Here is a 16,016-nt window from a genome sequence, read left to right as displayed (position 1 = left end):
AATCAAGATAATCTTGAACAAAGAATAACAAAGCTGGAAATGTATACTACCAGATATCAAGACTTTTTATAAAACTACAGTAATGAAGACAGTGAGTTATTAGGAAAGAAGAGACAAACAGACTCATGAAATAGGCCTGAGTGTAGAAGCTGATTCACATGTACAGATATACCAAAACTAAAACTGGAAGCCCAAAAACTGACCTTCATAAAACCTCCACCCTTTCCCATTTCATTTATGACGGATGTGACAATGCAGAGCAATGAAAAAGAATGCTCTCTTTGGTAAATGATGCTGGGTCAAACCTGATTATGTCCAAGAGGAATAAAGTTATTTCTAATGGGCAGGTTCTCAAAAACTTTACTTCCCACTATATTTTACGAGAAAGGTACTTGAGGATTAGCTACAATTAAGAGTGTATACTGAGACAGAAGAAGACAGAAATCTAGGTAAGTCCAGGGCAGAAGTGTACCACAGGAAATCCCTAGAGCCACAGCTACCCAGCAGGACTAGCGGACGAATCCAGCCTAAGGGGAATCAAGGTGACTCCAGGAAAAACACAAGATGGAACACCATGGATTTCAGCATAAGAAAAATATTACTGATAGGCCTGTGGCAGAAATAATAAGGCATTAGGGAAGATTAACTATAAAGAAAACTAGCATACAATTCTTAAGATTAACAACAAAAACAAATTATGAAAGCCATTCTGATGATGATGATTGGGCATTATTTGACCTACCCATGAATATTTTCAGTCATAATAATGTAGACCCTATTAAACCAAAAACATGATAAAACTATGTTGGTTGGGAACATGATAGCAGCGAACTATGTACTCATTTACCATTGCGAGAAATCAAGAAATAATGTCAAAAATTAACAACAACAACAAAATAGCAGACTAAGTATATTATTCAGAAACACAGAGGCAATTATAAAGGAAAACAGCGAGAATTAAGAATAAATCCTTCTGGAAATGAGACTAAAAGACATAAAAAGTAGGAAACTACTCGTTTGAAACATAAATTTTTTAGTATTTTTTTCATCTATATTCCTATGTTACCTAGATAAATATTAAAACTTTGAAAAATGTCATGGATCTCCCTACATGATAGCTGAAATATTTTTTAGATGGACTACAAAAATACATGATGATTAAAGGTTACTATGAATGAATAACCCATGGATTCATTAATTTTTTAAAAATTTACATCTAACTGGGGCGCCTGGGTGGCTCAGTGGGTTAAAGCCTCTGCCTTCGGCTCAGGTCATGATCCCAGGGTCCTGCTATCGAGCCCTGCATCAGGCTCTCTGCTCAGCAGGGAGCCTGCTTCCCTTCCTCACTCTCTGGCTGCCTCTCTGCCTACCTGTGATCTCTGTCAAATAAATAAATAAATAAAATCTTAAGAAAAAAAAATTTTTTTACATCTAACTTCTCACCATAACTACTACCTCCATAAAAACTGACAAGTCTTCAAACCAGTTTTCTCTCCTGGGCTCTAATCCATCATCTTTTACTACCCGGAGATCCCATGATTGCTTTAAGGGTACAAATTTTCTAATACTCATATTCATATTTTATTATTTTTTAAAAACTGAGCTACTCCTCAATATTTCCATATTCCTATCAATGGTATCTTTCTCCCCATTACCTAAATTCTGAGACTCCTCATGGGCATGGCTGATAAGTCAACAAATTTTGTCAATTACTTTATGACTAGCATGAAATAGACCTTATCATTTATGCCTTAATTTCCTGTAGTTTCTTCAGTGTTCTCCTAGCCTTAAGTCATTTCTCATACTACATACAATAACCAGATTAAGACTTCTATCTAGAATGTTCTCCCAATACTTCTCCACTGTTGAAGAACACATATTCTCTCCTTTGCTCTTTTTTTCATTGCACTTTATCATACCATGATAAATATATACGTATTTGTCTGTCTCTTCCCCTATCACAGTTGGAGATAAGATCTGTGAGATCAGGAGCTATTCTGTTCACTGCAGTATCCCCACTACTTAGCTAAGTGCTGGCACAGGTTGAAGACTCAGTTAAAGTATTTTTAATTTAAAAATTTCATTAATTCATAACTCAACAAATGCATATTAAACACTAACATAATGGAGATACTGTGGATAAAGCAATGAATAACTAATAGAGTTAGAGCAGAAGAGAAGGGAGAGATACTAAGGCAGAACTCTAACTCCAGACTTGATAAGAGGTTCTCTGAACAGGTAAAGGGATATCTAAGTTCAGACTTGAGTGAGGAGTAGAAAATGGGTAATTAAATGTAGGAAAGAAAGCAGCATGAGATATGACCAGAGAATGCAAGGGCAGGATGTGGGCATGGGGTGGGGGGATGAATAGCACATTCAAAACTCTGCAAAAAGTTTCATGTGATTCACGTGTAGAACAAGAAAAGAGAGGCCAAGGAGATAAGCAAAAGCCAAATTATGAAGTACTTTGTGAGTCATGTCAGGTGTTTTGACTTTATACATCATATTTAGAGGCTTTTTCCTTAAAATTTAACAGGAATCATTGAAACGTCTTCAGAAGAATAGCGCTATCAGATCTTCACGTCAGATGGAGCTTCTGAATGCAGTATGAAGAATGAACTGAAGAGAATAAGACAAGAAGCAGAGAAAGGAGATGAAATGCCATTTACCTGGCATAGAGATGGAGCAAGTGAGTATTTACAAAGTCAATGGGACTTGCTGGCTAATTAGATGTTTGCAGTAAACAATGGGAAAAGTTTAGGATGATGTTCAGGGTTCTGGTTTAGGCAGCCAGGTAGACAGTGGTACTTTCACTGAGATACAGCACACAGAAGAAAGAGCCGGTTTGATAGGACGATTGAGATTACAAGATGAATTAGAAGTGCTGGGGCACCTGGGTGGCTCAGTGGGTTAAGCCTCTGCCTTCGGCTCAGGTCATGATCTCAGGGTCCTGGGATCGAGCCCCGCATTGGGCTCTCTGCTCAGCAGTGAGCCTGCTTCCTCCTCTCTCTGCCTGCCTCTCTGCCTACTTGTGATCTCTCTCTCTGTCAAATAAATAAATTAATTAATTAAAAAAAAAAAAAGAAAAAAGAAAAAAGAAGTGCTGGTGAGACTTCCAAGCAAACAATGTTAATAGTGGATTGATACAAACAACTGAAGCTCAGCGTAAAGACATAAATTTGGAAATCATTAACATATAGAAGATAACTGAAGCCATGAGAATGAATGAAGTCATCCATGCAGGCCTTATATAGAGAGAATGCACAGTATTCCCTGGGAAGCCCCATGATTTTAAAAGATGGATAGAAAAAAAGGAACCGAAGAAGGGGAGTGAGAAAAAACAAGGAAGGAGGAAAACCAAGAGTACAGAGTCACAGAATAAAAAAGTATTTCAGGAGCCAGGGGTAGTCATAGTGCTTAATGCTAAAGCAGGTCAAGTAGTGCAATTTAAGGACTGAAATTTATTTAGGAAAAAAAATTTTTTTTTTTAATTTAAAAAAAGGACTGAAATTTGTCCATCCAATTTAATAGGAATCATCAGCAATCTAGATGAGAGCCATTCAAATGGCTGAGCAGGAACAAAAGTGGGAGTTCAGAGATATAAATACTAAGAGATAAGGTAGGTATTAAATACACACAATTCCAAGAAACTTGACTATCAAAGGAAAAGAAAGAAAACAAATCTTAAAAGGGACACAGAGTAAAATGAATAATTTTTTTTAAGATAGGGAAGATTTGTGTATATTTAAAAGCTTTGGGGAAGAAGCTATTTAGAGAGAGAAGTTGATGGTGAATTGTAGTGGACATAATCCATAGAGTGAGATCTCTGACAAGGTAGGAGGGAAGGCATTTGGGGAGCCAGGTGTTGGAATTAGCCTTAGGCCACAAGGAGATGCATTTACATTCAGTTCAGAGGGGTAGTAAAAAAGCTACTCCCTTATTCAAAATACTCTAAACACTTCTCATTTGCAAAGTTAAACACAAATGCTTTAGTTTGTCTAACTACATGGGTATTCAAATAAATGCAAATTTACAATGAAATACCTTTTTTTTTATATATTGAATTACCAATAAGAAGAAATACCGATAATGCTCAATGGCAATGAAGGTAAGCTAGAACTGGTGTGCACATAACTTATCCACAGACTTTTAAATGGGTGCAACCCTGGGGCACCTGGGTGGCTCAGTCATAAAGCATTTGCCTTTGGTTCAGGTCAGGTTCCCTGCAGACGGAGCCCAATACTGGGCTCCCTGCTCAGCGGGGAGCCTGCTTCTCCCTCTCCAGTTCCCCTGCATTTGTGTTCCTTCTCTGGCTCTCTCTCTGTCATAAATAAATAAAATCTTTGAATAAATAAACAAATAAATAAATTGGTGTAAACCTTTGGCAATTTATTTGCCAGTATCTATCAAAAATCATTATATATTCACACTAATTGTTTTCTGGGAATCTAGTCTGATGAAACAATGTAAAATATAGGAAGGAATGTACATATATAGACTCCCTGGAGAACTACCTATGATAGTGAAAAATTGGAAATAACACTATCGAAATGGTCAAGTAAATCATGCTAGCATAATACACAGTTGTTGGAGCAATATAAATTAATCATAAAATCATAGCACATTAATTATATAAAACATGGATAACGTGTATAATGGTATGTATACATATTAAAGTATGTCTATATATGTATATATACTGTGACTATCAAAAGATGATCAAAGATACTATCAAAAGATACATTAAAATATTGAAAGAATAGGGGCAGCTGTGTGGCTCAGTCAGTTGGGTGTCTGCCTTCAGCTTGGGTCATGGGATTGAGCCCCGCATCAGGCTCCCTGCTCAGTGGGGAATCTGCTTCTTCCTCTCCCTCTCCCCACTCATGCTCACTCTCTTTCTCTCTAATGAATAATATCTTTTTTAAAAAGTATTGGGGGCACCTGGGTGACTCAGTGGGTTAAGCCTCTGCCTTCAGCTCAGGTCATGGTCTCAGGGTCCTAGGATAGAGCCCTGCATCCGGCTCTCTGCTCAGCAGGGAGCCTGCTTCCCTGCTCTCTCTGCCTGACTCTCTGCCTACTTGTGCTCTCTCTCTCTCTCTTTGTTAAATAAATAAAACCTTCTTTAAAAAAAATTAAAAAATTAAAAAAATTGAAAGAATATAAAAAATGCTAAAATACTATTGTAATTATATTATAAAAAAAGAATTATGAGAAATTTTGTCTATCCCAAATTTTTTCTCTTATAAATATAGCAAATGATAACATGTTTAAAATTGTAAAGACTGACATTTAAGGAAGCCCATTACAACATTCTCAACTCCCACTACTTCCCATGGAAACCCTGATACCCAAACAACTTATCTTCTCATTCCTTGCCCATTCCCATTTTAAGAGCTTTGCTAACACTACTCTCCCTAATTGGAATGTCTTCACCCTCCCATCTGCTTTTCTAAATCCACTCAGTCTGCAAAGTCCAGCATATGTCCTGTATCTTTTCCAAAGACTTCACCAACCCTCCTAGCCACAGTAAAATCGTCCTTCTGGAACACCTATAGCACATGTCTATACTATTTATTTGAACCTTTGTACAGGGGATCTTTCCTACATCACCCAGAATAATGCTTTTAAGTAGTACCAGAAAACATGTCGTCTAGTTCCTCTGCCCAGGCAGCCAATGTTTCTATCTAGAGAAAAGGAATATAATATCCTCTATGGAATTCCATGCTTTAGCTTGTCTATTTCTCAATCACAAAATCACTAATATAGGACAATACTAGAAGTAACCTTCTGAGGTTAGGAAGAAGTAAATGCTATTAGAATGTCTAGAATGAAGACTAATTTTATGGGTTATAATAACTAAATACTGAAATATTTTACAAGCTTTTCATACACAATGTCTTTAGAGTACACATAATTTTAAAATTTAATCTCATCTTAAAAGTTTCTTCTAACATATTTTAAAATATTCACTCCTGGTTACTATCAAAAAGACAAGAGGGCACCTGGGTGGCTCAGTGGGTTAAAGCCTCTGCCTTTGGCTCAGCTCATGATCCCAGAGTCCTGGGATTGAGGCCCACATGGGGCTCTCTGCTCAGCGGGGAGCCTTCTTCCCCATCTCTCTCTGCCTGCCTCTGCCTACTTGTGATTTCTCTCTCTGTCAAATAAATAAATTAAAAATTCTTAAAAAACAAAAACAAAAACAAGGGCTATTCAGTGCTTGCAAGGATGTGGAGAAAAGGGAACCCTCGTGCACTGCTGGTAGGAACGTAAATTGGTACAGCTGTTATGGAAAACAATGTGGGGTTCCTCAAGAAATTAAAAATAGAACTCTCATTTGATCCAGCAATCCCAATTCTGAGTACATATCCAAAGGAATTGAAGTCACTTCCTTTAAGAAGTATCTACAACCCCATGTCACAGTAATATTATTCACAATAGCCAAGACATGGAAACAACGTAAGTGTCCATCAACAGATGAATGCTTAAAGAAATATTATGACCCATCAAAAGGAAGGAAATCCTGCCATTTATAACAACATGGATGAACCCTGAGGGCATTATGCTAAGTGAAATAAGTCCGAGAGAGAATGACAAATACTATATGATCTTACTTACATGTGGAATCTAAAAAAGCTGAACTCATAGAAACAAAGAGAAGACTCGTGGTGGCCAGGGGTGGGGGTAAATGGAGAGGAAATGGTCAAAGGGCATAAACTTCCAGTTATAAGATGAGTAAATTCTGGGTTCCTAATGTACAGCTTGGTGAACATAGATAACAATACTGTATTGTATACTTGAAAGTTGCTAAGAGAGATCTGAGCTATTCTCACCAAGACCACCACCACCACAACAAAAGAATGGCAATTGTGTGAAGTGATGGCTGCGTTACCTAACCTTATTGTGGTTATCATTTTGCAGTGTATATGTGTATCAAGCCACAATCACATTGTAGACCTCCAATTTACACAAGGTTATATGTCAGTTATATCTCAATAAAACTGGGGGGAAAATCATTAAAAAAAAAGTCTGACTTCTTGAAGAGAGTAAAGTTTCTTATCTTTTAAGAGAAGAATTAGCAAAGACAAGGAAAAAATCCAGGATCAAATATAACATTTAAATCCACTTCTTTGCTGATTTTTAAATATTTATATTTTGGTTAAAAAAAGTGAATATTCTGTAAGATATGTAATTAATATTCAAAGACTATCAAAAACATCCGTAGCCTCTGAGCACCCTATAATAATTAAAAAGAAGCAGCAATGGTTCAACAATGAAGCTTCTTTGAGTTGAGGATAAAAGAAAAAGCAAGAGACCAGAAAGTGTCAAAGGTGACAGCATCAAAGAGATAAGAAACAGAAACGTGATTTCTTCATATATTGAATGAAGAAAGCTGGGAAACATACCCTTAACAACAAAATCATAATTTAATTAGGTTAAAAAGATTTCTGGACATGCTTTACATATTTGACCAGAAAAGGACATTTCAGTGATCTTACTGTTTGTGATAATAGTCTTATAGTTGGTAGAGTACCCTTCACCCCACTCCAGATATCTTTTTTTTTTTTTTAAGATTTTATTTATTTATTTGACAGAGAGAGATCACAAGCAGGCAGAGAGGCAGGTAGAGGGAGAGAGAGAGAGAGGGAAGCAGGCTCCCTGTTGAGCAGAGAGCCCGATGCGGGGCTCGATCCCAGGACCCCAAGATCATGACCTGAGCCGAAGGCAGCGGCTTAACCCACTGAGCCACCCAGGCGCCCCTCCAGATATCTTTTTAAACTAATGAAAGGAAAAGCACTTATCAAATATGCTGATAGTATACATATAAATATATTCACCCTATCATAACCAGGTTTTACAGATTCCATCTCTACCATGTAGTTTTAATTATAGGCAGAAATCCCTGCTGAATTCTGTTTAATGCATTTTTGTTCACATGCCCTAATTTGTAATTTTAAAGCTAAGGCAGTTTCAAGGAATCAATACACTAGAAATTTATAATTCATATATTTTACTGAGTTCAAATCAGACTGTCATATGGTGATGCAGGCATAGGATGTTATATAAGACAGAATTATTAATATATATGATTGCTTCACATCTAAATTAATCACTTCAACCTATTCAAAGTGGAACCTAGTTAAGATCCAAAAATCTAATCCTAGTTCTAGGTCTCAAAATTCAACCCTCTAAAAAGAATTACAATACCAATGGCTTGAATACCTTATTAAAAGACTGTGACATAGTTAAGTAATAAAAACATTTATATCCACAGGAACCTCAAAAATAGAAACCTCTTTGTCTAGTTTTTTTTACTGGATGATCAAAATAACTTCTCCAAATGGACTATCTGGCAATTTATACTGCCAATCTGGTTCAGCGAGGCTGTGGAAAAGCACAGTTGGAAGAATTATTTTTGCCTATTTTTTTTTTTTTTTGTCAACTACCTCCTCAACAATGAGAGCTGATTAGAATATATCTGACATATACATGTCAAAATATAATTTAAATCAACATCTTTCCTTTACTTAAAAACCAGGATCTATACTGCAACAGTCAGAATGACATTGTGATTTTCAAAACATTAATATAAAAGTTGTCTCTGCTATTTTCCTAGAGTTGCCCAATGCCCAGTCCTTTATTCTGAAATCCTATTAGTGCGACAATAGTCAAATATTACCTCAACTCTAATGCTGAAGATAAAGACAGGGGAAAGTCAACTAATGTCTTGGTATAATCAAAAACAGCAAAAACTGTCAGGTGACATGAGGATAAAGGGAAAAACAGTTCAAACTTTTGGAGAAGTAACCTCCTAAATAATTTTAACATTTCCTGTCTGTGCAAGCTAAAAGGAAGATAAAACCCTCAAAAGATCTGAGTTAAAATGACATAAGATGGGGGGAGGGATTTAACTTTTTTGACATACTCTTTTCGATTGAAAACAATGTAATAAACTTTAATAAAAGAAGGAAAATGTAAAACTACCCAATGTATCAGTGAATAAGGAGCAATTGATCTGACTACTTCAGCTTCAAAAATCTCCATTACCAGTGTCTCTACAGCCAGGTAAACACCCGGTGAATATAATCACTACAGTTGTTCAAATCTGTGACTGAACTTAGGTACAGAGAACAATTAAATTACTGTTTAAGTCACTATAATTTGCTACTCAATTCGTCTGTAAAATATTTGGGTTTATAGACTATACTGAGAATTATTTGACAAGGAAAAGATGAGACTAAAATCCATCTACTACCTATTCTCAGTAAGACAACTCAAATTTCCAATATGGAACTATTATTACTAGTTATTCCACTTTCTTTATCTTTTGGGCTTTTTGAAGCAAACTGTCTTACCCAATTACATACTTTGAAAAATTACAATTGATAAAAATCTTTACAAGGAAATGATTTAAAAATCACCAAAAAGCCAAAGGACAAGATGTTCAAGACTTTAGACAGTCTCTAAGAAAGAATACAATCAGGGAATGGCTTTATCAAGGTGGGCAAAGTTCAGAATGGCAGAATTCCTTCCCTGTTGTCATGAATATACTAAAACTACCAGTGGTTTGGTGACTATCACTGGGTGCAGTCGTAAAATGGAAGGGAAAAGCCTGGTACAGAATGCCGAATGGCCCAAAGAAAACCTAAGTGGTGACAAGAGCCTAAAGGCACATGCAGGTATGCATCTTTTATATTGGATGTGATACACTTACATGGCCCCTGTTGAATCTCTTGGGGACCAACAGTAAAGCAAGTTTAGAACTTCAAATCTTGAGACATCTATAGCAAGATGCTGATCCAATGTGGCTCCAAATATCTTCTGTTTTCCTGGCTCACCTGAAGAGGAAAAAACACTACAGAGGATGTGGGAACTGGATTTCTTTATGTAGTTTCTTCTAGAGCAACTGTCTGAAAGTTTTGGCCCAATCCTTTATGAAGTCTGGAGGTGAGACACTTGAGGGACTAGTGAAAAACAAAATTCAAATGAAAAGGTGGAGTGAGGCATCTAAACGGGGAATATGAGAGCAAAAGATAATCGTTGTCGGTAAATCAGCATTTCTAATCTGTAAGTGGGAGGAGGCAGAGAAAGGAGAGAAAAAATATGCACAGATGTTTCTCCCTCCACTCCCTCACCCCAATTGCTACTAAAAATTCCCGAAGTACCTAAGATTTTGACCATAATTAGGGAGTGAATAAGCAAGGTTACTTGGAAAGCTAAGTATTTTGTCAAGTCTTCCTCCCCTGTCTATGTGACATTATTAAGCAGCAGGGAGGCCTCTCAGATAATACTTTTTTTCTAAGAACAGATTCTGGTGCAATACAGCTTGAAGCAATAAAGAGAGAGAAATATAAACTCAATTTCTGCAAAAATGGAAGTCACAGGACAATATACCATATTGACAAAGCTTATTTTAATTCTGTTTTTCAAAAGGGGAGGGGCAGCTTTCATATAATAAGAAATCAGAACAAAAAGTAGTCTCTATAAATAGAAAATATTTTTAAGCTAAGCAACACAAACTGCATGGTTCATCCCCTTGGGAAACATTATCCCCTGGAAAGATAATCTTTAGGAAAAAACTAAGATTAGCGGAAGCAAATCTAATGTACATTACCACACAAAAGCATAAAAATGTAGTCCATAATATTAATTTAGATTCATTTTTAATTAACTTTTTTCCTAAAACATTTTACCTAAATATGATATTATTCTCCAGCATTCATGCAATAGCCTAGGACATAAAACAGTTTTCTTTCCAAATATTTTCCATTTTAACCAGTTTACTTGAACTATGGTAAAAATACCAGAATTTTCTGACAAATAAGACTGGAGAGTCAATTAGATCCTTACCTGCCGTGGCTGCTCATTCATTCGTTGTGGGTCTGATTTCACTTTATTACTAGGATGATTTGTGACTTTGGTTACTGGTTGTTTGAAAATTGATGCAGTTTGTCTAATTGGCAATGTTGTATTCAAGTCTGGTTTACCCTGTGGATATAAGCATGTTTTCATTAGTAAATATTACATATAAATATAATTTGATGAATTAATTTGTTATCCATTACTTTCAAGTTTTTACTTAAATTCCAGTTAGTTAATATATGGTATAATATTAGTTTCAGATGTACAAATAATGATTCAACACTTCCATACATCACTCAGTGCTCATCACAAGTGCCCTCCTTGATCCCCATAACCTACTTCCCTCATCCCCCCACCGACTTCCTCTCTAGTAACCAACAGTTTTCTATAATTAAGAGTCTGTCTCTTGGTTTGTCTCTTTTTTTTTTTTAAGTTTTTTTTACTTACTTAAGTAATCTCTACACCCAGTATGGGGCTCAAACTCATGACTCTGAGATCAAGAGTCACATGCTCCTCTGATTGAGCCAGCCAAGCACCCCTGTTTTGTTTCTTAAATTCCACACGAGTGAAATCATATGGATGGAGCTGGAGATTATGCTAAACAAAGTCAGTCAATCAGAGAAAGACAAATACCATTATCCATTACTTTAAATCAGATTATTCCAAACTTCTCAATCTCAGCATTATAAATACTCAAGCTCACATCTTTAGCACTTCATTATCCAAGACATACATTAAGTTTTCTCATTTAAAAGCTTTCTGTGTACTTTAAAATATAAGAAAATTATGAAATTCATAATTAATTTGATTAGCATGATACTGGGATTTTTAAATGAACAAATGCATTTATGGGTAACACAAAAAGGGTTTTCAGGGGCGCCTGGGTGGCTCAGTGGGTTAAAGCCTCTGCCTTCAGCTCGGGTCATGATCTCAGGGTCCTGGGATCGAGCCCCACATTGGGCTCTCTGCTCGGTGGTGAGCTTGCTTCCTCCTCTCTCCCTCTCTGCCTGCCTCTCTGCCTAGTTGTGATCTCTGTCAAATAAATAAATAAAATCTTAAGAAAAAAAAAAGGAGGGTTTTCAGAACAGTAATTAGTACAGCAATCATCTCAACACTTGAGAATGGAGGAAAATAATGGCATACTTGGCCACTGAAATGTGAACTGGTCAGCTATCAGGACGCCAGACTTACATAAACCCACATAAGTTAAATTTCACTCCCATATAAAAAGAGAATTAGAAATGGAAGTTCTAATTCTAGCAAACAGAACTCAATTTGGCTACAAACTTAACTAATTGTAATCGACTAGTAAATAAAATCTAAGGTGTGTTCTAGTGAAGTCAAAATGTGGCAGAGCTGTTATTAAGTTCATTTGCAATGAATGTTCTAACAACCACGGGAGGTAGACGGGCAGGGGGACAAGGAAGGGGAAAAAAAAACAAAATGTGATTTAATCATTGTATATTCTGATTTTGAATATGTGTGTGTGTGTGTGTGTGTGTGTGTGTGCATGCATATATATATACACATACATATGTATATATATATGCATGCACACACACACACACACACACACACACACATACATATATGGTCATCTGTATCTGAAAAAAATATACCTCTGGTATTTTTGACACAGAAATATACTTGATAAATCTATAGGATAGTCAATGGATTTTTGTCTTTTCAACCATCCTCAAATAAAAATTGTGCTATCAACTTCCAAGCTTCACAACAATGGTTCTCAAACTTCAGCACACATCAGAACCACCCAGAGGGTCTCTTAAAACAGAATCCTGGGCCTCATTCCTACTAGAGATTGATTCAGTAGAGATCGGAGGTGGGGCCTGGGAACTCACATTTCTACTAAGGTCTCAGGTGATGCTGCTGCTGCTGACCCAGGGACCACTGGGAGAAATGCTACTCTGAAACAAAGATTGCAAATTGGTGGCAGGAGAACCAAGTTTAACCTATAGATGTATTTTGTTCAGTTTTTACTGTTTAATAAAATGAACGAACATCTACAAATCTAGAGATTTCACATAAAATCCAGATTCTAGCTTCTCTTAAAAACTCAAAAGATCTAGAAATACTGGACTTGATTAGGCCACAGCAGGCCATAACTAATTAATAATGGCTGCTCACAAGAGGTGTCAAGGGTTCTCTTCTAGCAAAATTTCTCAACAACTCATGTTTGCATTACCTGTCTGAACCCTAGGTGTTGAGTTTGTGACCTTTGCTTTAAGAATGTTACCAATGTCTTGGGGGTGCCTGGACAGCTCACTTGGTTAAGCAACTTCCTTCAGCTCAGGTCATGATCTGGAGTCCTGGGATCGAGTCCCACATCGGGTTCCCTGCTCAGCAGGGAGTTTGCTTCTCCTGCTGACCTCTCTTCTCTCATGCTCTCTCTCTCTCTCATTCTCTCTCAGATAAATAAAATCTTTAAAAAAAAAAAAAAAAGAATATTGCTTGGGATTAACCTCCTTTTGGGGAAGTTAATCTGAAGAACCTAAAGACCTATCTAAAATATTAAAAAAAAAAAAAAAGTGTTACCAATGTCTAGAAAGGTAAGCATCAGAATATATTAAACTGACAATTAGCACAATTATGGTATTACTTGGACCCACTACTAAATATGTCTCCATTACCATCCTCTCCACAACCCCCTTCCGCCCACCCCCTCTTCTCTGTATGTACTGGGCATGCTTGTCCTTCCTCTGCCTCAGTCCTTTTCCAATGTATGTGCTTACCTTTATGAGGCATATTCATCCTTTTTTTTTTTTTACTATTTTTTTTTAGTAATCTCTACACCCAACATGGGGCTTAAACCCACAACCCCAAGATGAAGAATCGCCTGCTCTTCCAACTGAGTTGGCCAGGGGCCCCAAGATATATTCATCTTAAATAAGACTAACAATGTCTCTTAGGCATTTAGCTTCCTATTTTTATAGATTTTCAAAAAATTATTTAGAAGTAAGCCAATTTGACTGACAGGCTGCAAAATAACCACTTAGAATGCCATCTTTAAAAGTGTGAAGCCCAGGAATGTGTTTTTTTTTTTAAAGCTCTTCTGGATGGGACACCTACCTGGCTCAGTCGGCTAAGCATTCAACTCTTGATTTTGGCTCAGGTCATGATCTCAGGGTCCTGAAATTGAGCCTCCCATGGGGCTCTGCGCTGCAGGGAGTCTGCTGCTCTGCTTCTCTCTCCCTTGGCCCCCCCTCCCCATTCACCTGTGCATGCACACACAGCCACACACTCTTTCTCTCTCAAATGAATAAACGAATATTAAAAAAAAAAAAAGAAAGAAAGAAAGAAAACTCTCCCAGTAATTCTGTGATGCACAGGTTTGGATACCCCTCGTTTATGACATGTAGAGCATTCTGAGGCCATAGGTGAAGCTACCCAAACTCTAAAATAGTTAATATTCAACCTTAAACTTATAGAGAACTTTTCCTTTACTAGTTAAAATTAGTATGTATCACTAAATAATACCTTGTTTGGTTTTTAATGTTTCCACTCTTTATTAAAGAACAATATACTCTGCTGGTATTAGAACAAGATGGCATCAGCAGACACAGAAGTATATTGCAACTTTTTTTATGAGGAAACAGTGGAGCCTCTTAAGATTCTCATTGTTACAAAAATGACTAGAGACAGCAGGGTCTATTCTAAATGAATCCTGAATTCACAAAGACTGGAAGGAAGCATGAAACGTATAAAATTATTGGAGCTACAGTGGTAAGATCGTTATTTGTTTTTTCATTAACTTGTGTTTTTGATGCATTAAGTAAAACTTAGAAGAAAAATCTGGCTAAAAGTATTCAAAATACACAACTCCACTGTCTGATTAAGAGTGCATTCCTCAGTGAGATGGAGTAAGAAATTATTCAAGAAGCTACTGTGTTACTTTTATCTTGATCTTATTTTTATTTTTATTATGTTTTCTCCCTTTAATTGGCTTGAAAGCTCTGAAGACAGAATTTTTGTACTAATTAATTTCGTATTCCAAAACAGTGGCATGTGATCTGAAAAACTGGACTAACTGGTTTTCCCACACTGTCACAAAAACACTAAATTTTTTTTCAAAGATTTTATTTATTTGACAGAGATCACAAGTAGGCACAGAGGCAGGCAGAGAGGGGGAAACAGGCTCCCCGCTGAGCAGAGAGCCCCATGCGGGGCTCCATCCCAGGAACCTGAGATCAGAGGACTTGAGCCGAAGGCAGAGGCCCAACCCACTGAGCTACCTAGGTACCCCCGTCTGAATCCTTCTAAATAACGACTAATCCGTCATAAACTTAGGAGTTATAAAGCAAACACTTTAATAGTTGTAATCTTTCTTTTCAGTATAAGAAAAAGTAAAGCAGAAGTTTCTTGTATCACAAAATTAAAATAGTAAACACGCATGGGGCGCCTGGGTGCCTCAGTGGGTTAAATCTCTGCCTTTGGCTCAGGTCATGGTCTCAGGGTCCTGGGACAGAGTCCCGCATTGGGCTCTCTGCTCATTGGGGAGCCGGCTTCCCTTCTCTCTCTGCCTGTCTCTCCGCCTAGTTGTGATTTCTCTGTCAAATAAACAAAATCTTTAAAAAAAAATTAGCAAACACACACATTTTAATATTAGAAAGAAAAGTTTCCCACCTTGCTAAATATCGGTATATAGGCTAGCTCTCAAATCAAAATTTAATGTATTTTATAATAATGTGTATATTAGGCTGGAAGTACTCAAATAACTCAAATAATTTTTGAGACTCTCTTCTATCCCCTTAGGTGCTGGGAGGAATACAAAAATAAATCTATAAATTCTTTTCAAAAGTTTACTTTATCTTTTTCCAATAAATACCTGAGGTGGATCTTTGTACACTCAGAAAGAACAAATATTCAATAAAAATTAATTTTTAAAAATATAGAATCGGTGACAGGGGAAAACAAATTTCCTTTTGAAAAGACTAATAGTGATCAATACTAGCACTGAGCACCAAAAGTGGATCTAAAATTTTTAGAAGTCTGGGTGAAAAGAGAAACATTAAATCATATAGATATCAGGTCAGAGAGGAGGAAACATACCAATTAATAAGGAAAACAAAGCTGTTCTGGTATTAAGTCTAGAAAAAAATTAAAGGCACTAATATCACAACAAATATTAAGCAAATTTC

At 36.7% G+C, this 16,016-nt stretch overlaps 1 protein-coding gene across 2 annotated transcripts in view; it reads right to left on the bottom strand.

Moving 5' to 3' along the window:
• MBD2 (methyl-CpG binding domain protein 2) overlaps positions 1-16,016 on the bottom strand; it is a 70,072-nt gene that overhangs the window by 27,782 nt on the left and 26,274 nt on the right. For both annotated transcript variants that reach the window (XM_047697087.1, XM_047697086.1), the window contains exon 3: positions 10,849-10,986. In XM_047697087.1, the coding sequence (XP_047553043.1) occupies positions 10,849-10,986 (138 nt within the window). The remainder of the gene's footprint in view (positions 1-10,848; positions 10,987-16,016) is intronic.

The sequence above is a fragment of the Lutra lutra genome, chromosome 12 (genome assembly GCF_902655055.1).
Source record: "Lutra lutra chromosome 12, mLutLut1.2, whole genome shotgun sequence".
NCBI classification, from domain to species: Eukaryota; Metazoa; Chordata; class Mammalia; order Carnivora; family Mustelidae; genus Lutra; species Lutra lutra.
Note: the sequence above shows the minus strand (reverse complement) of the source record. Positions and strands in the feature narration are given on the sequence as shown.